This window comes from Pomacea canaliculata, linkage group LG5 (genome assembly GCF_003073045.1).
Source record: "Pomacea canaliculata isolate SZHN2017 linkage group LG5, ASM307304v1, whole genome shotgun sequence".
Classification (NCBI taxonomy): domain Eukaryota; kingdom Metazoa; phylum Mollusca; class Gastropoda; order Architaenioglossa; family Ampullariidae; genus Pomacea; species Pomacea canaliculata.
Genome location: NC_037594.1, coordinates 26,902,917 through 26,923,490, shown reverse-complemented (window position 1 = coordinate 26,923,490; position 20,574 = coordinate 26,902,917). Strand labels below are relative to the sequence as shown.

General features: G+C 39.8%; 3 protein-coding genes across 3 annotated transcripts; all 3 read right to left on the bottom strand.

Moving 5' to 3' along the window:
- Window positions 1–2,809: 2,809 nt before the first annotated feature.
- On the bottom strand, window positions 2,810–6,016 carry LOC112565386. The gene is made up of 5 exons (XM_025240811.1): window positions 5,924–6,016; window positions 4,659–4,832; window positions 4,273–4,509; window positions 3,797–4,036; window positions 2,810–3,115 (listed from the first exon to the last, which is right to left on the bottom strand). Exons 1-5 carry the CDS (start codon window positions 5,976–5,978, stop codon window positions 2,946–2,948), a joined length of 876 nt encoding a protein of 291 aa, XP_025096596.1. The 5' UTR covers window positions 5,979–6,016; the 3' UTR covers window positions 2,810–2,945.
- Window positions 6,017–9,874: 3,858 nt separating this feature from the next.
- Window positions 9,875–13,685, bottom strand: LOC112564794. Its single transcript, XM_025239868.1, has 6 exons — window positions 13,613–13,685; window positions 12,204–12,437; window positions 11,870–12,085; window positions 11,332–11,565; window positions 10,633–11,168; window positions 9,875–10,171 (listed from the first exon to the last, which is right to left on the bottom strand). Exons 1-6 carry the CDS (start codon window positions 13,683–13,685, stop codon window positions 9,875–9,877), a joined length of 1,590 nt encoding a protein of 529 aa, XP_025095653.1.
- A 4,202-nt stretch (window positions 13,686–17,887) lies between these two features.
- LOC112564793 (fucolectin-like) lies at window positions 17,888–18,906 on the bottom strand. The gene is made up of 3 exons (XM_025239866.1): window positions 18,867–18,906; window positions 18,447–18,668; window positions 17,888–18,162 (listed from the first exon to the last, which is right to left on the bottom strand). Exons 1-3 carry the CDS (start codon window positions 18,904–18,906, stop codon window positions 17,888–17,890), a joined length of 537 nt encoding a protein of 178 aa, XP_025095651.1.
- Between the last annotated feature and the right edge of the window lie 1,668 nt (window positions 18,907–20,574).

Sequence of the window (20,574 nt, the reverse complement as noted above, 5' to 3'; positions counted from 1 at the left end):
GCAACTTTATTGTTTAGTCTGCATCGAACCATCTGATTAGGCTATAATTCTTTCACTTTTATCTCGAATATTTTGTTGTTGTCGTCGGGATCATCATCATCATCATTACTTTTTTTTTTCTTTTTCCTTTTTTTTGGTCTCCTTTTATCCCACTTTTTTCATTTTCGTTGTAATAAAATGTGTGTGCATATTTAATAATGTGATGGTGTGTGCGCACGCTTCTGTGTTGAACAGACAGAATGAGCAAACAAGAAAGTACATGAATTAAAGGGATGAGTGTCGAGGAAGAGAGAGAGAGCAATAGTTTACGGCAGATCTTTTGGCTACCGTTGCAAGGGAAATAATCAAAGGGCAAGCGTCGTCTGATTTGCTTCCCTTGATCTGTATGGAAACATTTACTTTTGCTGTAAAAATTATCGATATGCACGAGACCTGACCATGGAAATAAACATTTATCTTTCTTTCTAGCCCTCCAGTCCGACAAAAATGAGAATAATTTCATTAAATAAAAAAGTTAGAAAAAATCACGGTAAGGAGAATTACGAGCAGGGAACATCAAACATCTGAACAACCTTCCGGAATGATTGATAGCTGAGTGAAATTTTATTGACAATAAAAAACAAAAACTTTCTTTAAGATAAGCGACATAAGAAATGTGTGATAAAATGTTTAGAAATTGATTTTTTTATTTAAATGACACATCTAATTTAACAGCAACAATAATAAATAAATTATGTGTGTCTTTATCTACTTAATGCATGCATAGTGGTTGGAAAAAAAAAACATTAAAACAAATTTATTCGAACGTGATCTTTGATGTTTTTCAAAAAATGCTTCAAGCAGGAGGCCCTCTACTTGTACATCACCCGACAAAGTGCAACACAGACTATTTATGTACCTCTTTAATCAGTTTCAGCATTTATTGTTGACTATAAATTTCTAAACCAAATATTTCTGTCCCATCATCGTTTGGTGAGATTATAAACTAAACATATGACTTCCCAATTCGCTTACATTCACTTATATTGATGACTATGGTCCCACTATTTATCAATTCTGATAGAGAGTTATTAAAAAGGACCCCTATTCTAAAAGCTACCCGGTGTAAAAATTGTCGGGGTAGGCCTAGCAAGATTTAGTGGACTAACAGATTAGATAAACGTTTCCCACGATTACAATCCTTGCACAATACAAATGTTCAGACACAGTAATGACAATAATTACATTACCTGCCACTAACCCTTGTTGTCTGCTAACAGATGAAGGGCCAAGACTCAATGACATGCAAACCTCTCGCCTTATTCTGGTTGTATTCCCCTTCCACCCCATTTTGCCCGTGTCAGGAAGAAGTGACACACCCGATACAGGTCGCCGGCGATAATGACCCCAAATGCCAGAAGAACACAGGTAAGACCAGTGATCCCTACGGTCGCAGACGACAGTCGAGCGTCAGAGGCGCTGGACTTCTTTCGACTTTGTTTGCCCTGAAAAGATGATTGTACTAATAACTCTCTGGTCGTCTGCATCATCCTCACCTCCACTTCTGTTGTGTTTAGTTTTCTCGCTGATTCGTTACATCGGCATGCGCAGTAAGACTTCTTCGGACTCAATGCATTTGTCATCGAGTACGTCGTCATCTGACAAGAGTAGAATAATCGACAGCATGCATGGATAATAATAATTAATAACAATAACAATAATAACAATAATAATAATAATAAAGAAGCAATATTTGTATAGCGCAAACTCAAACTCTTCAGAAGAATGCTCGTAGTCAAGAACGAGATATGAACAACATACAAGAAGGACAGAAGAGCAAACAACATATGAACGACGGAAGGATAAACAACAGTACTGATTACGAATAAAAGACAAATACACACAAAGAGGAACTAAGTAACACGGAATGAGAGCATCGTGATTTTGCAAAGAAAGACGAGTAGAGACATTTTTATCTCCACTGTGTCCCTAATAATATATTACCCATGAAATGCGAGTATAAATAAATACTTTGCCCTTCAAGCATTATTTGTTTAATTATTGATTTGAAAGTATGTAGCAAAAGGTTCCGTTTTCCTCCTTATTTTTATTGTTTTACTCCTTTACATCAATGTCAACAATAAAATATCCACATTGGCATGTTAATAGGTTTAGAACCACAGCTTAGAGTGCATTGTATGACTAATTATTATAAGGATGCTTCTGAAAATAGTTAACAGAGGATACAATTGCTTCTCACAAACTTGCTAAGAACAGAAATTAAATTAAAGAAATAAAGCCAGCATGACCATACGCACATGAGGAGACGTAGAGTCTACAATCGACGTGTCCGAGGACGTAGTCCAGTCCTGGTTTCCAGTCGACACTTGAGACGTAGTCCAGTCTTGGTTTCCAGGTGACACTTGAGACGGACTCCAGTCCTGGTTTCCAGTGGACATTACAACCCAGTCTCGTGCTCTAGTAGACACTTCAGAAGTACTTTGCTCTAGCTTCGAGCTCCACTCTTCCGAAGCATCCCAGTGTTGCGCTGCAGTCGACGTAGTGCTCCAGTCTTCCGTTACAACTCCTGTTTGCGACTCACTGAACGAAGTCGTGTCCTGGGTGGACGGCTCGGGGTTGTTACAGTTGAATTGGGATATCAGTTCTGAGGTATTGTAGCAAAGACACATCGTCAACATCTGGGTGGACATTAGGACAAACACACACACACACACACTTTCCCTCATATATATGACGTCTTTTTCTGCTTCAAGTGACGTGGACCAAATGACTCACAGAAGACGTCATACACAAGACGTCAGACACGACGTCAGACACAAGACACCATTCATACGCGAGACAATACGAGACCTACCACAACTCACTACACCTGCACAAACTCACCTGCGACACCTTCTGTGCTGTTGTCCTCGTCGCCATAGACTTCAACCTCGCACAGTGTCAATCTATCCCCCGTCTTGGATATGCGGCACAGACTGACCCCAGATGGACCTCATGCAGTTCAGGGTCGTCAGGGGTCCAGCAACGCCGTCATGGTAACGACACAGCGTGTAGGTGATGCTGCCGTTGGACTCCAGACTCCCCAGTTCCACTGTGAAGTTGGCCAGTCTGTCACCTGGAACACACACACAAGCGCGTACAAACACAGAGAGACGTGAAAACAGATAGACACACAAACATATATATGACTATGTGGATATATTTTATATTTGCTCACAAAGAACACCCATGTACACGCACTCTATCATCCAAACAAACAACTTCAAACTGAGGTTTTTGCGCGCGCACTTATATCAAAAAATATATTATATTTATATAAAATCATGGTGGCTGAGAATAGTTATAAAACTTTACAGATTCCTACCAAAAACAAAAGCACACGAGTGACGGCCCGTGCTTTTATGTCAAGAAATTCTTGACATGCTAAAGGTAGTTCAGCATTAATGTATCACTAATTATAGTAGGCAGGGATCGAGTAAAAATGCCGTTGAGTTGTTTCTGAGTAAAACTAGGAGCAAATTTGTAGAAATTTTTCCAAAACATTGCTGTATGGACTGTGAGTAGTGTGTCTATTGTCTCATGCTCATTTTTTTCAGGAGCAAAATGCAACGATCTCTGGTTTGGTGTTCCAAGCACAGATTCTTTTATTTTCTTTTTTTCCTATCGGTTCTCGAAACTAGTTTAGTTTTTTTTAAAAATCAGAAATATTTGGAAGATACAACATGCACAGCTTACTGTACTTGTGCAGAAACTGAACTTTCCTCACTCTTTACAAATGTGCGCTTACTCTACTTACTGCAACATTTATTCCAAATGTTCACAATGATGATGCTGGACACTAGTATGGGCTTGGTCAAGATGACTTGCCACCAGTGGACCGTGCGCGTGTTGTTTGAATCCAGCATGACCGTTTGGCTACACGAGGAGTTTGAGGATGGAGACAGCCCCCACTCTCCGTCCACCGCCAGACTAGGGTATGAGGAGTGGTATGTCGAACTCTGGCTGGCTGAGGCATTTAGTGCGTAATTTTTCAACCCTGCATCATCAATCATCATCATCATCATCATCATCATCATCATCATCATCATCATCATCATCATCATCATCATCATCATCTAACAACACTCTCCTAAAGCACTCTCCTATGGTCCTATGAAGAAATCTTACATGAACTAGGATATTGTTGTAAACAGGAACGAGGCAGTAAAAGCAGATTTCGATAAACGGAAACAAAGATGGAGAGGAGGAAGCTGGGTTCGAACTCATACAAACCTTGTCCATTGCTTGGCCAGCCCGCGACTATGGCGTGACAGAGCGCGAATTCTTCTGTAGTGTTGCTTTTGCGAATCCGGACGTAGCGCCCCTCAACGTTGTCCACGTTGCACGTGACGTTGATTGTGACGTAGCACGCGCTTTTTCGATCTACGGTGAGGTTAGAACATGTGATGTAACATGCTTTGTCATCAAAGGTGTCACACGAGGTAGTCCCGATGTCCACTTGGACAGAATCTGTAGACAAGAAGTATTTGATTACCTTAGGTAAACATCAAACATTGAAAAGAGACGAACAAAACAAACGAACGAACTTGCGAATAAACAAGCGAGAAAAAGCTTGTCAGGAGGTGATCGGGGATCGTGCGTTTACATGCGTGTACTACCATCATTCTCAGCAGTTGTTACAAGGAGAACATTGCTGATGAAGGCGGTTATGTTCAAGTCCATAATCCAGTCTTTCTTCCTGACCAGGCTTGATGTCTGGTTGCAGGCCGCCCTCCCACCTGTCTCTGCTTTGTCTCCAGGGCAACAACTGGTCTCGACGCCCTGCCTGGGACCTTCCAAAGGAAAAGTAAAAACATTTTACTAAGCTTTGTGGCCTCCTGTCTCCTTTGTCACTGTCAGTCCGTCTTTCTATAAGGTTCAGGTGAATATTATTGTAAAATTATTTATTCAGTGAATGAGATAAAGAGCCCGGAAGAAGAATGCTAGTTTTTTGCCTTCTTCATGCGGTGTCTTAGAAAGGACGAACCATTTACAGTTCACCACCTCTTTGACCACACGACTAGTCTGTGTTTTGTATTCTAAATTCTTTGCTGTATTATTTGTGATGATAAATTTCTTTGGTAAGTGTGGTCTGTGTTTCCATGTCAGTAGACTCCACTCGTCTGCTAGTCTTCGAGAAACTGGATCCAGAAATGCACGACTAAACACTGCGGTCAACGAAAAGAACTATTGACCAACAGCGAGCATTCATTCATCAGAGAAAGATTTTTTTTAAATTTTCAAATGTTCATCTATGCCTTAAAATAAGCTAAAACATAAAAGACACCTTTAAGGATTCAAAAGTGGCAGCTACCAATAAGCATAGACACATGTTAAGTCATTTCAAAAGAATATTTGTCAGGGAAAAATAATGTAATACCGATTTGATGCGGAAAATACTAAATATTTTAAGAGGATTTTCATAGTCCATAAAAACGAATAATTCACTGATTTACAAACAATGTTTCTCGCATAAATATTCATTATTTATGCCTCATAGTTAAGGAATCAAATCAGTTATGATACGCGTTTTAATTATCTTATTTAATTAACGATTGGTTGATTAATTGATTAATAATTTTTTAACTATACGTCGAATTTTATATAAGGAGATAATAATATAATTCATCGTGTATTCCAGAGAGCCTTATAACTGTTTCCAAGTGTTTTACCGAGCTTATACAGGCATAAACACAAATATAAAAGTACAAACAGTGATATGGTGATACACTTTCTCAAAACCTCGTTGACAACCAAAACCTGTACACAAACTACTCTAAGCTCGCTACTTTCAAATCATTGTTTTCTTTGTAATATGCTTGTTTACTAATGGCTTATATAATAAACAATGTCTGTAACAACAGTCCGGGAAGTCAACACTTACCGTACATCAGAAATATTGCATAAAATGTCAGCAGCTTCAGTACAAACACAGACATCTTCACCGATTGCTTTCTTTCAGCTCAGTTGTTTCCCGTAGAAGTTTCTGTTACAAATGTTTCACTAACGGGAACTCTAGTTGGCATTTCCTTCAATTATGTGTCTCCATGGCAGCAGAAATTTGTTATGGACTACCGGTGTCGCAATGTCTCAAGCTCCCCATTCAAAAGAATCCCTAGCTGATTTTTCCCATCGACGGTTTTGTTATTTTCATCGTTTAATTTGACCCTGTAGGACCAAAAGTGTCTGCCACTTAACATCCATCCTCTGAGTAAACTACAGGCCGGGTAAACAAACCAAATGTTTCGCCATCGAGCAACAGTGGCTTCCAATGCCTGTAAACAGGTTATGCCATTTCTTACATTTAACTTAAGATGTAAGTTTGACTCTTGCCTGTTCATCTCATTAGTTTAATAAATAAAAAGGCTTAAGCGTAGAACATAAGTGGATTTTAAAGTAAACCATCTCACTATGTAAAAACGAGGGTTAGTAATGGACGACAGGGAAGAACCAAGAAAGAGTAACACCGTCATTAACACCAGCCTCACACCACGTGACCACCAACCGCGACTCGCTTCAGTGGCAAACATCACATTTTTATTCATATCGCCCACAAGTGCTTGTAGCAAAATGAAAAGAGTGTAATAAACGTTTATGTTTATCGTATAAGAAATTTAAAATACCTGTTGACCATTTAGATTTTTGCCATCAAGCACTCGTCAAGTAGTCCGGTACAAAATCGACACACGTGTGGTGTATCTGGATCTTTGGGTGCGTGAGTGCGTGCAGCACACTGAGAACACACCCACTGGTGATTAAATGCCAAATAAATCAGAAACTGTACTCGAGCAATCATGCAGAACCATAAGCTCAAAATGTTGTAAGGAACATATAAATGTTTTATTCATCTTTCAGTGCAGCACAGTATAAAAAGTAATACTCCAATATAAACAAGCACGAAAACATCAGGCAATAACCTTCCAGTTCTAGCAACCTCCACCCCAAACTGCTTTCTCTTTCTCACATAAATCACCCGGGGCTGTATGAGGTTTAAAACAATATTTATAATCAGGAGTGCTACACACACTCATTAACACATCCCTGAAGAATTGCTAGTCTTGGTGTCGTGTTTGTCATTCACTGACATACTAGTCTCTCTTGAGCCACTGGCATGCTGTTTCTTCAGACCAGACCCTGCGTACCCATAATAGTCTCCTTTCAACTTGAGAGAAGTTTCTCCATCTTGCACTCTGCCACACTCTCCTCCTCCTTCTCCCTTTGTCGCCTTCAATCAAGACTGCGCGTGTGACATGTTTTCTGTAGGTTGTTAGAATCCATATCATTGTTTGTGGCAGACACTAAGAAATATTTGTGTCTGGCTCTATGTCAGTGTTTTGTTGTGTTACTTTGTCTGACGACTGGGGATAGGAGAAAGGTGAACTACTGTAGGTGTGAGTTTGTTGTTGCCCTGCACTTGAAGTTGGCTTTCATGTCTAGTGTGTGTTTATCTATCCAACACTGTTATTCACATATGTTCATTCTCTCTTTCCTTACCCGAAACACACAGCAGACTTCCCAAGACAAGAAACTTGTCTTCTTTCAACCTTCATTTGCTTTCAGGTGGTGTGTGCGTAGACTTGAGTTTTACTTGAGTACTATGGTTGTATAAACTTCAAAGAATAGTCCACCACCAGACTTGGATTGTAGTTTCCACAGGCCAGACGATGACACACTGGGAAATTCATTTCCTACAGGGGATGATTTATGGCCGAGTGCTTCATATTCTCAGAGAGGAATATAAGTGTTGGTTGTGTAGAAAACACAGGATTCTGAGCTTTTAGGAGTAAATAGAATTGTGAGTATGATCACTATCCCAGAGATTATGTTTTGAACAACGAAACGTGTAACGGTACCACGAATGGCTGACTCTCGATGGAGACCGTGAGCGGAAGTTTGTCAGATAGAATTGTGTTACTGGCTTTTTGTAAACCGAACGATATGGAATAACTAAATACAGATAGATTTCGTTATTACAAGGCTATTACCTTGAGTAGCCGAGCATGCTGCCAGCAGCATTGATTCCCTGGTTTGCGTGCTTGACTGTGTGTACTAACGGCCTCCCTGACACTAATCACTGCGCCATGAGATTTGTTTTTGTTTGTTGGTAAGTTCCGACGGCGAGTGATTACAGTTGGTGGAGGATAAGTTTGTGTTGTCATATAAAGACTGTGGCGAGGGACAGAAAAATATACACAACCTAGGCAGCATAAGGCAATCGTTGTGTTGTTTGTTGAAAGAATGTCGGTCGTAAAATAAATAAAAGCTAGTAAAAGTCCCGGATGTTTTGTGGGAGACATAGCGACAAAGCTCGCAATCACTACTAGGGGTTAATTAACGGAACATCAGTTAAAAACTGTCAAAGATAAGAACGTGGAGTCTGGGATATTTTATTTTATTTCTTATTGTAATTAATGATAAAACATGGAGGACTTCAGGAGGTTAAAAAACAATATTTTTCTGCTGAACGACTTTAACAAGAAACAATTTGTATCGAGTGTCTGACAATTTAATTGCATAACCCACAAAACTAATGGACTAAGAGTAACATCAGATTTACAGGTTCCTTTAGCAAAACAGTTTTGTGTGAAGACTGTTCTGACATGAGCCTGTGTGGTGTTTGTTGGAGCTGAGAGACAGATGGTCGACATAACCGTCCCTTCGGTGTTCTGTAGTCACGGATGTGTATAGGTGGATAGCTGTCTGTCTGCCGAGACCAGCGTGTGTGTGTGTGTGTGTATACGTGTGTATCTGTGTGTTTACATTGACTTGCTAAAGAACTTGATGATTGACAGAGAAAAGCTGGGTCAATGAGTGTTTGTCGCCTGCCTGGTAAACAAACACTCAGGTCTCGGTGTATGTTTCCAAAAGTAATTTTGAATATTAAAGGGTGAGATTGCTGGGACTGGGAGGTAATTGATGCTGTCTCGTCCAATCTTTAGTCAATAATAAGAAACAAAAATCCAGAATCAATCTACTGTAATCTGAGCCATTTGCTGCAATCTTTGCGATTTGATGAAAGAACACGCCATTGTCACGAGTGTACTTGAGCAGGATGTGATTTCTGCCTCAGTTTTCTCCCACCATTAATCTTAGACGCCTCAAAACATTTGAAAACAAGTAGGCAATCCCTCTTGGGGAACAGCAACAACATCTTCTTTTTTCGTCTTCTGGCATTTCTTTTCTTTTATAGGTTAGAAACGGTTCCCACTTCATACCTATCTTTCATTATTTCTGACACCCGTGAACTTCTACTACATTTATTTCTTATTTGTCCCTTAGTATTATGTGTATTTGTTATTAAGTACCGACTTATATGGAAAAGAATTGTTGCGGTACAATCCTGCTGTCAGTGATAAAACTTGAGACAGAAAGCACAAATAGATGATTATTAATTCATTTACAACCGGCATGTCACGTGCATTACAATAAGTGCTATGTGTTGCCTAAGATGAATACAAACATGGCATTAAAAAAGCATCCATAAAACTGATGATGTAAACGGAAGTTGATTCTTAAAGTAGTAATGACAGTGACAAACAATTATTATTTCTTGTTTTCTAAATAAACTGAAACTCTAAGCTACTGCAAAGAGGGTTGTTTCCCTTAGACCAATGGTTGTAAATCAAAACACACACGATACTTTTATGGGCATGAGCAGAAAGCAATCACAGTGTAAAACTATTGCAGACACATAGTGTTCATATACTAATATTATTTGAAATTCGGTCTGACATAGCAAATTTATCTGGCTTTTTATCTCGATCCAAAGTTTTAAAGTCCAGTATATGACTGACAAGCAGAGGAGGAGGCTGTCAGACCTTGCCCCGACCTCTCCCTATCTTTTCCTTGTGGAACAAAAACTGACAAAAAGGAAGGAGGTCACACATGACGATGACAGCAAGATGAAGGAGATAACTGCGGTGACGACTATCCCCATGACTGTTGAAGATATTCGCAGGTCAGCGGCGCTGGACTTCTTGCGGATCTGCTTGCCCAAGGTGAGATGCTGGACCTTCAGTTCCTCAGTCATCTGCACCACTTCTTCAGCTTCTTGCTGGCTTTTATTTTGTTTGGCGGGTTCAAATCTACACCGGCAGTAGTAGTGTTTTGTATTTGTAAATGATGTTGGCACCTGGGTAAAAAAAAAAAAACACAAAACAGAGTGAACATCAGAATCTTTTATGGTTATTACTGTTATATTAAATTATTTATTTTAATCTTCCTTGTATGTAAATACTCGACAATAGTAAGATGGTGACTTTGATATCTAGTCTCTTTAGGGGTATGGTCAATAGACTTTCAAGTAGAGTAGCTGTACAGGACTTTTTACTGACATGTGTGGTGGTTCATCAGTCAAATGCAGCCATTGTGGCCGTGGATGCAACGGTATTTTAAAGAGAAAGTTAAATGATAGTTAAATGATATTTATATAAGAGGGGTATAACCGTTGACCTTAGCAGAATGTAGACATCACATGATGTCGACCAACTTTCAATGTACAGTCTACTGACAATGCCTTAGAATAATGAGTTCTAAGATTCTGTGAAATGGTCTGAACAATAGAAACTACGATAATGTTGGGAATCTGCTTACAATGCTCTCTTCAAGGTGAGGCGTCAATTCTGCAGTTGCCCTCGTCTCTGTTGTAAGTCCTGTGGACATTGTAGTCCCATCAGTGTTTCTTGTAAGTCCTGTGGACATTGTAGTCTCATCAGTGTCTCTTGTAAGTGCTGTGGACACTGTAGTCTCATGAGTATCTCTTGTAAGTCCTGTGGACTCTGTAGTCCCATCAGTATCTCTTGTAAGTCCTGTGGACACCGTAGTCCCATCAGTTGCTCTTGTAAGTCCTGTGGACACTGTAGTCCCATCAGTGGCTCTTGTAAGTCCTGTGGACACCGTAGTCCCATCAGTGGCTCTTGTAAGTCCTGTGGACACCGTAGTCCCATCAGTGGCTCTTGTAAGTCCTGTGGACACCGTAGTCCCATCAGTGGCTCTTGTAAGTCCTGTGGACACTGTAGTCCCATCAGTGTCTCTGACAAACATTGTGGACTCCCTTCTGACTTCTAGAAGCGTTGTTGACTCGTCCGTTCCGTTGTTGTCGTCGTATGAAGTACCTGGCGTTATCATCTCTTCAGATGATAATCACAATTGACAAATAACACATTTATTAGATAAATAGATATATGAACCAGACGTCAGCGGTGTATAGATAAATAAAAGTGACGTGAACCTGTTCTTACACGTGACCTCCCGTTGATATTAATTTACAGATTTGCACTGATACAGCCTCACCTGACAGTAGTTCTGTGTTATTGGCGTCGGTGTCGCCATAAACTTCCACTTCACACAGTGTCAGGGGTGGCCCCAGTTTTGATATGCGGACAAACTGACCCCAGATGGACCGCGTGCAGTTCAGGGTCGTCAGGGGTCCAGCAACGCCGTCATGGTAACGACACAGCGTGTAGGTGATGCTGCCGTTGGACTCCAGACGACCCAGCTCCACGGTGAAGTTGGCCAGTCTGTCACCTGGAACACACACACAAACAAACAAATACAACCACACAAATGCACCCTGTTTTTTTTAATATTTACATACTGCAAGTACAGTAATTAATATAGCAAAGTGTGTCATAGACAACGTGGATTGTTTACGACCAGCAAAGCATGTCAAACAATATAAAAGGTGAACTCCATAAAAACAACAACGTGTCTACAGCATTCTTCACCACATCCGCACCCACACATCTACCAAAACCACCTTAGTAGATGTTCTGAGCTGGCACAAACCAGCTTTGATCAAACTTAACGATTGCTTGTGAACTGTGCTCACTGCAGCAGTCCTGGCGGTTGGCGATGATGATGAGGGACACGAGTATCAGCTTCCTCAAGTCCACTCGCCACCAGTGGCTGGGGGTAAAAGTGGTGTGGCTGCATGAAAGTCTGTTCTGATTACCATTTCTGTTTCCGTCAACCGCTCGTCCTGGTTGCCAGTCATTGTATGTTGTGCTTTGGGTGCATGGTGCATTCAAAGCAAAATTTCTTGAATCTGTGACAGAAAGAAATATTATTGACTGTACAAATCCCCAACACATTTGTCGTTTTGTTTTGTTTAATGCTACTAAACATTGTTGATCTTAAACCTAACTTAAACAAGACTGACGAACCTTTGCCGAGGTCAAGATACCCCATGACCTTAAGGTCACAGAGCTCCAGAGCAGCGGCGCTATTCTGGCGCACACGCACGTAACGCCCCTTTACGTTGTCCACGTCACACGTGACGTTGATCGTGACGGAGCAACCCGTAATCTGAACGATGTGACGGGATGAGCACGTGACGTAGCAAGCTTTGTCGTCAAAAGAGCCACATGACTCAGTCCCAATGTCTACGTCGATGCAGTCTGTGTGTAAACAAAATGGAGAAAATAGGTTGTGTATAGGGAGATCTGTTGAATAGCTACAATAGCCTCTTTAGTACAGTTAAGACCTACAGTAGACTGATGTAGTACAGTTATGACATACAATAGACTGTTATAGTACAGTTAAGACCTACAGTAGACTGATGTAGTACAGTTATGACCTACAGTAGACTGATGTAGTACAGTTATGACCTACAGTAGACTGCTCTAGTACAGTTAAGACCTGCAATAGACTGATGTAGTACAGTTATGACCTAAAATAGACTTCTCCAGTACAGTTATGACCTACAGTCGACTGATGTAGTACAGTTATGACCTACAGTAGACTGATGTAGTACAGTTATGACCTACAGTAGACTGATGTAGTACAGTTATGACCTACAGTAGACTGATGTAGTACAGTTAAGACCTACAGTAGACTGATGTAGTACAGTTATGACCTACAGTAGACTGATGTAGTACAGTTATGACCTACAGTAGACTGATGTAGTACAGTTATGACCTACAGTAGACTGATGTAGTACAGTTATGACCTACAGTAGACTGATGTAGTACAGTTATGACCTACAGTAGACTGCTCTAGTACAGTTAAGACCTGCAATAGACTGATGTAGTACAGTTATGACCTACAGTAGACTGATGTAGTACAGTTATGACCTAAAATAGACGTCTCTAGTACAGTGCAGACCTACAGTAGACTGATGTAGTACAGTTATGACCTACAGTAGACTGATGTAGTACAGTTATGACCTACAGTAGACTGATGTAGTACAGTTATGACCTACAGTAGACTGATGTAGTACAGTTATGACCAACAGTAGACTGATGTAGTACAGTTATGACCTACAGTAGACTGATGTAGTACAGTTATGACCTACAGTAGACTGATGTAGTACAGTTAAGACCTACAGTAGACTGATGTAGTACAGTTATGACCTACAGTAGACTGATGTAGTACAGTTATGACCTACAGTAGACTGATGTAGTACAGTTATGACCTACAGTAGACTGATGTAGTACAGTTATGACCTACAGTAGACTGATGTAGTACAGTTATGACCTACAGTAGACTGATGTAGTACAGTTATGACCTACAGTAGACTGATGTAGTACAGTTATGACCTACAGTAGACTGATGTAGTACAGTTATGACCTACAGTAGACTGCTCTAGTACAGTTAAGACCTACAATAGACTGCTCTAGTGCAATTAAGTGCTGAATGACATCCATACTCGGACCTACAGTGATATTTATATTAAGAGGTAAACAATTGATTCACTCCCAATGTGTTTATCACAGGTGTCGCTGGTCATAACGACGACTGTGACGTGTCAAATACAAGTAGAATTGTGCGATCACAAACAGGTCAACGACTGACTCAGTAACTAATAAGCCTTTGTCATATTTGACAAACTGTTGGTTATGACCATATCCATTCTTGACTAGTACTTGTTATTCTGCAACATCAATGTGTAAGAACCATTGACCACGTGACTGTGGACAGTGCAAACAGATGAATTGTAGAATCGAACTGTTACACGACACGCTACTGACTGCACACCCTGTTGTTAATACCCTTTCATCGTCAATATTCATTTCGATTTCTTCACGTGTGTTTACCGACAGTCTCATCAATATTGTTCTTAATTATTTAATAGCGGAAAATATAACTTCTGCCTCTATAAAGGTGAGGTGGGTAGACATACAGACATGGAGAAGAGGGTTCAGTCACAATTATTTAAAAAAGCAGAAATGATGTTACAAGTGAAATACTTTTTCATTTTTAAGTTATAACATAACAGTGTGTGGGTGGGGGCATATGTATAAGTGAACCTTTAAAAACATGCGTTACCATGGTTACCAAATGTAGCATTTAGCACAATGGCGTCGATGAAGAACGTTGTGTTTAAATCCAGCACCGTGGTTTCCTGGAGGTGAGGGATTGATGGCGAACAACAGAAACCATTGATGTCATTCTGTGATGACAGGGTGATTGGTTGGTTGGTCAAGTTGACCTTTGCCTTGCAGAGGTCCTGGGTGTTGACTGTCACACCACCTTTCAGTGATTAAACATCATCGAATGATTCACCGTACCAAATGTTGTCAGTTTGTTTCTCTGCCTTCGTCTGTCTTTTCGTCTGTCCTTATTTCTCTCTTTACTTTGTATATCTCTTCATATTCATATATTTTAGACAATAATTTAAGTCTAAAATTAGTATTAAATTAAATCCTGTTGGTGACTTGTTTTTAGATTGCATGGACCTGCTCTACTATTTATCCATAACAAATATATAAACACAACAATATTTATATGTACTGAGCTTAACGTATTCGAGGAGTTCTCTGTGTTCCAGAAGGTTCTACTCACCACCCGCCAATAAAATTATGTAGATATTCAGCAGACATACAGCTCCAGCCATTCTCATTTGTCTTCAGCAAACTCTCTACACACGATGCCAGAATAAAAACACTCGGCAGTTTTCAGTCCAGTCTCTGCTAAATCCTTCCACTCAAAAAGTCGACCAGGACCAACAATTTTCCTTCAGTATTTTTATCTTTTCACAAAAAGGAGACATAAATAAGCAGCCAGGATACCCACAGTTTCTCTCCTCAGTCAATAGCAACGGTTCGCTGTCCTGCCTGAGGCTGGAAAAGCGCAGGACAAGAAACATGAAAGGTCAGACTGGTTCCAGCCAAAGATATTGAACAATAAATCATGTGTTCACTTTAGAATCAATAATTCAAAGGTGTCAGAGTCTGTATACTGCTTTCATTGATCGTAAACGTGCCTTCGACACGGTAGACTAAGTAAAACTGGGAAATAAGATACAGGTGACTGCACACAGGTTCGTTCAGTTGCATATATGAGCAGCTTCCAGGTCCAACCTTACAAGTCCATGAGGGATGTTTAGCATGTATATCTTTCTAAGTGAGGTTAATCCACAAGGGGTGGGCACCACCGTGGATGGCCGCTACCCTCTCTACTCTGTAATCTCAACTCGGGACATTTACAGTCGTGACTCAGGCAGGTCTTCGTATCTTCATCCACTATTCCGGGCCTGAGTACATTTTCTACCTCGTTCCCGTCAAAAAACTTCTGATTAACTGGGTTCACCAAACACTTTGGTTCACGGTTAACCCTTTCGCATCTAATGTTCTCATCCATTCAGACATGCATTCAACATACACGTGCAGTCCGTCAGTCGTAAAGGGGTTAAAATAATCGGAAAAACGCGGAGGTAGGGACTGGTCCTGGACAGTGTGCTGCTTACACGCCTTAGACACGTGTCAATGAGTCAACAATGTTTATTGTTTAATTGAAACAAATCATGAAACTTCCAAATGTGTCGGCATCTACTGAAATAGCAGGAAATATAGGTATTTATAGCACTAGCAAATTATTTATTTTGTATCATAATATTACACGTGACTATCACAGACACTGCACAACATCATCTCCTGGACTATTTGCTATCTCATTACGAATTTTAAGATTTAAAGTACTGTTCTTCAATAAATAAAATAAAAATTAATCTAGTAAACAACACACATTGCTCAGCACCTTTATTACAACAGGTAGTTTTGATAATTATAAGATGTTTAATATCACTTATCTAACAATGTATTTACTGATCTAACCACTATCTATTGCAAGACAAGTGAAGCTGATTAATACCCATGCCACAAAGTGTAAACTTATTTAGGAATCAGTCCATTATACAATCGTTTAAAAAATAGCGACAATCATCGGACAAAAAAAATAATAAAATTCGATTCCGAGATAATATTATTGCATTAGTGCAAGCAGTGCTTCAGTGGATTTGTCATACAAGTCCTCCTGTGCAATAGTGAAGTTAATTACTGTTATTAAAATAAATTACAAGGCATTGAAATGCAAATACATGTTCAACTTGTTGACAGCAAGAGTTTATTCCCGCCTCAATAGCAACGATTGTTTACATTAATGTAACCTTCATTAATTATAAAATTGAAACACCACGTCCAAAGCGTTTCGAAAATCTTGTGAACTTTCAAGATATATCATTGGTCCTTTCGTTTTACCTGGTCAAATTTTAATCTTCAACATTTTATACCATGCTGTGACAAAAAAGTAAATATTGATAAAATCTTTCACCTACAAAAATTACCATTTTGTTCTCCCCAGAACTCATTCTGTAATTTGCAAGACAAGCTATTTTTTCTTTCTCTCTCTTTTCGACTTTCCTGCGTTTCTCTTTCTTTTTTTTGAATAAATATTGACAGAGACCATAGACATCACACAAGACAATAACAAGGAAGATGAAGGACAACACTGTGGTGCCGATTATCCCCATGGCTGTCGCAGACACGCGGTGGTCAGAGGCGCTGCACTTCTTTCGGACTTGTTTTCCCAGGGCGGAATTATTTACCTTTAGTGATTTAGTTGTCTGCTTTATTTTCTGATCGACCTCGTCCTGGCTTTTTGTTGTTTTATTGCAGAATTTGCATGCACAGTAGTTGTACTTTACCGGAGTAGCAGTAGTTATCTGAGGAGTCGCAGTAGTGATCTGAGGCAAAGAGAAGAGTTTGGTTTTTTTTAGTTTTAAGATGTATGTGGATGATTGTGATTATAATTTATATTTTTGTCGTCCAAGTTTTAACCAACTCTAGTCATCATGATTATCATATGCCAGTCGTCAAATAACCAGCCAGTGACGGTCATCGTCGTCCTTATGATGGTCGTGGTGGTGTGGTCCTCGTGGTGGTAGTTTTGCTGTAATAATTTCCTATCTAATGTTTATTTATTATGTTGAGTAGGATACCACCGAAGACTGTTCACACGAAGTACAAATACTGACTGTAAAACTGAACAAAACTAATATGTTCTAGCTGCTTTTGATTATAAATGAACATAGTTTAGTATGATGTTAAAATGTTAACTAGCATAAGAATATCTGTTTTAACTAATTGTGGTTAAATTAATTTTCCGTGTTCTTATTTACCTGTGCCTCGTGTGACTGCTCTGCAGACAGTTTAGTTTCAGTCACAACTGTTGGATCCATCGTTGACACTTTAGCATTTAAATTCCCTAAAGCTTTAGAAGTGATATCTACAAACGTTTGTGAGACTTTTGCTTCAGTCGTTCCTTGAGTGGGTCTCATCGTCCATGTCCTCATGGTGGATGGTGCCAAAGATGTGCCGGGCTCGTCGTCACAGATGGAGCTGGTAAAGATGACTGCACAGGACATTTTTTCTCAGGTTTGTTTTTTAATTTTAATATAATTAGTCAGATATAAAGCCAGCAAAATGGAGAAAAAAAAACAGATAGAAGACTGAAAGATATCTATGACCAAGGGAGGAGGAAGGCATGAGAACCAGAGTACCCGTAAAAAAATCCCCGACAAGATGTGATCTTGTCCCAGGGTAGGGGTGACAGGTAGATGTTCTAGCCCCTACACTACCGGGGGCCCTAAACACAGTGATGCCATGTTACCTGGAACAAGCCTAGTGCTGTTGTCATCCATGTCGCCATAAACCTCCACTTCACACAGTGTGAGAGCGTCTCCCATCAATGATATTCGGACAAACCGACCCCAGATGGACCTCGTGCAGTTCAGGGTCGTCAGGGGTCCAGCAACGCCGTCATGGTAACGACACAGCGTGTAGGTGATGCTGCCGTTGGACTCCAGACGCCCCAGTTCCACGGTGAAGTTGGCCAGTCTGTCACCTGGAACACACACACAAACACATAAGTGAACACAGTCACGCAGCCATGTCTCAGAATGCTTCTCCCATTTTATATACCAGAAATTCCATCAAATATTTAATCAGCTGTCCTGGCAGTTTATCATATGTAAGTAAAGAAATGGTGGAGGACGATGATTATTTTAGTGCTGAAAGTCAACAATTTACAGCAGCATTAATGAATGGCGGAGACTGAGCGAGATCGGGTAGACGGATATTAATTGTTTCATCTGGAAGAATTCTCCATTACATGCAGACTCTACTCACCGCAGCAGTCGAGACGGTTGGCGATGATGATGTGTGACACAAATATCAGCTTCCTGAGGTCCACCTGCCACCAGTGACGTTGTTGGAAATTTTTGAAAAGGATTGTATGGGAGCATGAATAGTTAAAAAAATAACCATTTCTGTTTCCGTCAACAGCTTTGTTGGGCGCCCAAAATTTTGTGCTTTGATCACACGGTGCGTTCAGTGCAAAATTTTTAAAAGCTGTGAAATAAAGAAATCAAATCTACAAGTCAAACCTGCAGAACCAAGAACACCTAATGTTTTTGTGCGGGGCTGTAGTGAGGCCTTCCGTGCAAAGGACGTATTCCTTTCCACAAATCATCGGACAAATATCGTGCTAAAATATTGCATTTAAAAACATCATAAACGAATAAACATTAATATTGAACTGGAGAAAACATTTGTCCTGCATTTCTTGCAGTACAGCTGCTTCAAACATATTGGTAAGAAAAATGAACCTGAAATATTGAGATTTTCTTGAAAGGTTTATTAACGTGTTTCAACTCTGACTAATCAAGAGAAGTCTTACAAAGCAGCCTTGTGGTCCCATTGGACACGATGAAGTGTTCATCACCTGGAAGCGACACTGCGACAGAGAAGTTCAAGAAGCAAGAAAAATAAACACCTTTGCCGAGGTCAAGCCATCCTGTGACCTTTACGTCACATGGCCCAGGTAGATCAGTTGTGGTGTTCTGACGTAGTCGCACGTAACGCCCTTTCGCGTTGCTCACGTCACACGTGACATTCGTAGTGACATAGTATGCAGTGTTCTGGACGAGTTTACGTGATGAACATGTGATGTAACATGCTTTGTCATCGAATAAGTCACATGACTCAGTTCCAACATCCACGTCAATGTAATCTGTGTAAACAGGAATTAGTAATCTGACATCTGCTTTAATTACTGTAATTATTGTAATAATCTCTAATGTCTTCTCTAGAAAACCCGACAGAAATCGACAGGGTTTATGTTCTTTATTTGTTTGAAAGTTTATTGTTTATTTTCATGTTTTAATGATCGTGATACTGATTTAGTTAAACAATCAGTTCACTTACGCAATTTGACTTCAAACGATTGGAAAGGACCTACGTCCCCAAACCAGTTGATAGTGTTACTAATAATAAAGTAATAATTTTTATTATCATATCTTCATTATTATTTCTTTGTTTCCTAGCAGGGGAGTTCTTTAAGAAAGCACTAACCAGAAAAAGGGATAGATACATTACCATGGTTACCAGATGTAGTATTTAAAACGATTGTGTCGATAAAGACTGTTCTGTTCAAATCCAGCAGCAGCGTTGCCTGGAGACTCATGTTTGATGGTGTGCTCACAGCCTGTAGTCCTGGACAACCTTTCAAAGAGAATGAAAGCTGAAGGGTTTGAGTGAATGCCCACTGTCGCACCAAACAAGTATATCAACTTTTTAACCCTTTAATTATGTTTTACGTTTACAGGGAACAGGTACAATTATTGCTAGGTTAAAGTGGCTGCAGAAATTTTATTTATATATCAATCCAACCGCGGTTAGCATCTTCCTCTTGCTCTTCTCTTGATATCATTTACTAAGGCTGTTGTTAATCACTATGATATGTATAGCACACTGAGCTTGCCTGTTGACTAGGCGGTCAGTCGTCGTAACGATTAGTGCCTGTCACTAGTACAAGATTGGTTATCCTGGGTTCATATCTCGACTCGGGCACGCTTTTTTTCTGTTTGTAGCACCTTTTAACAGCTCCAACTCTTTTGCCTTAATATACTCTTAGACAACCCCCCTTGTGAAAATTTTCATCAGAAATAAATCATTTCTTCTGCACCTATAGTATTTGTAATTATCTCAAGTTTAAACTAATTGTAATTTTTGACATTTTTTGAAGTATAATAATTGTCAAGAACGCGCTTTTATAAAATCTCACTTTCTCTCACAACACGCACGCGTCCCCTTGCGTATTCTTTCAAACAAATAGCACAAAGATTTGTTGTGGAAACAAAAATAACTTTAAATCAATCAACATCAACTAAATATATACATATAGTCAGTAGATCTTCCACACAGCGATCTGCAACTCTAACAGTTCTCTTACTGTCACTGAGACGGCATACACATG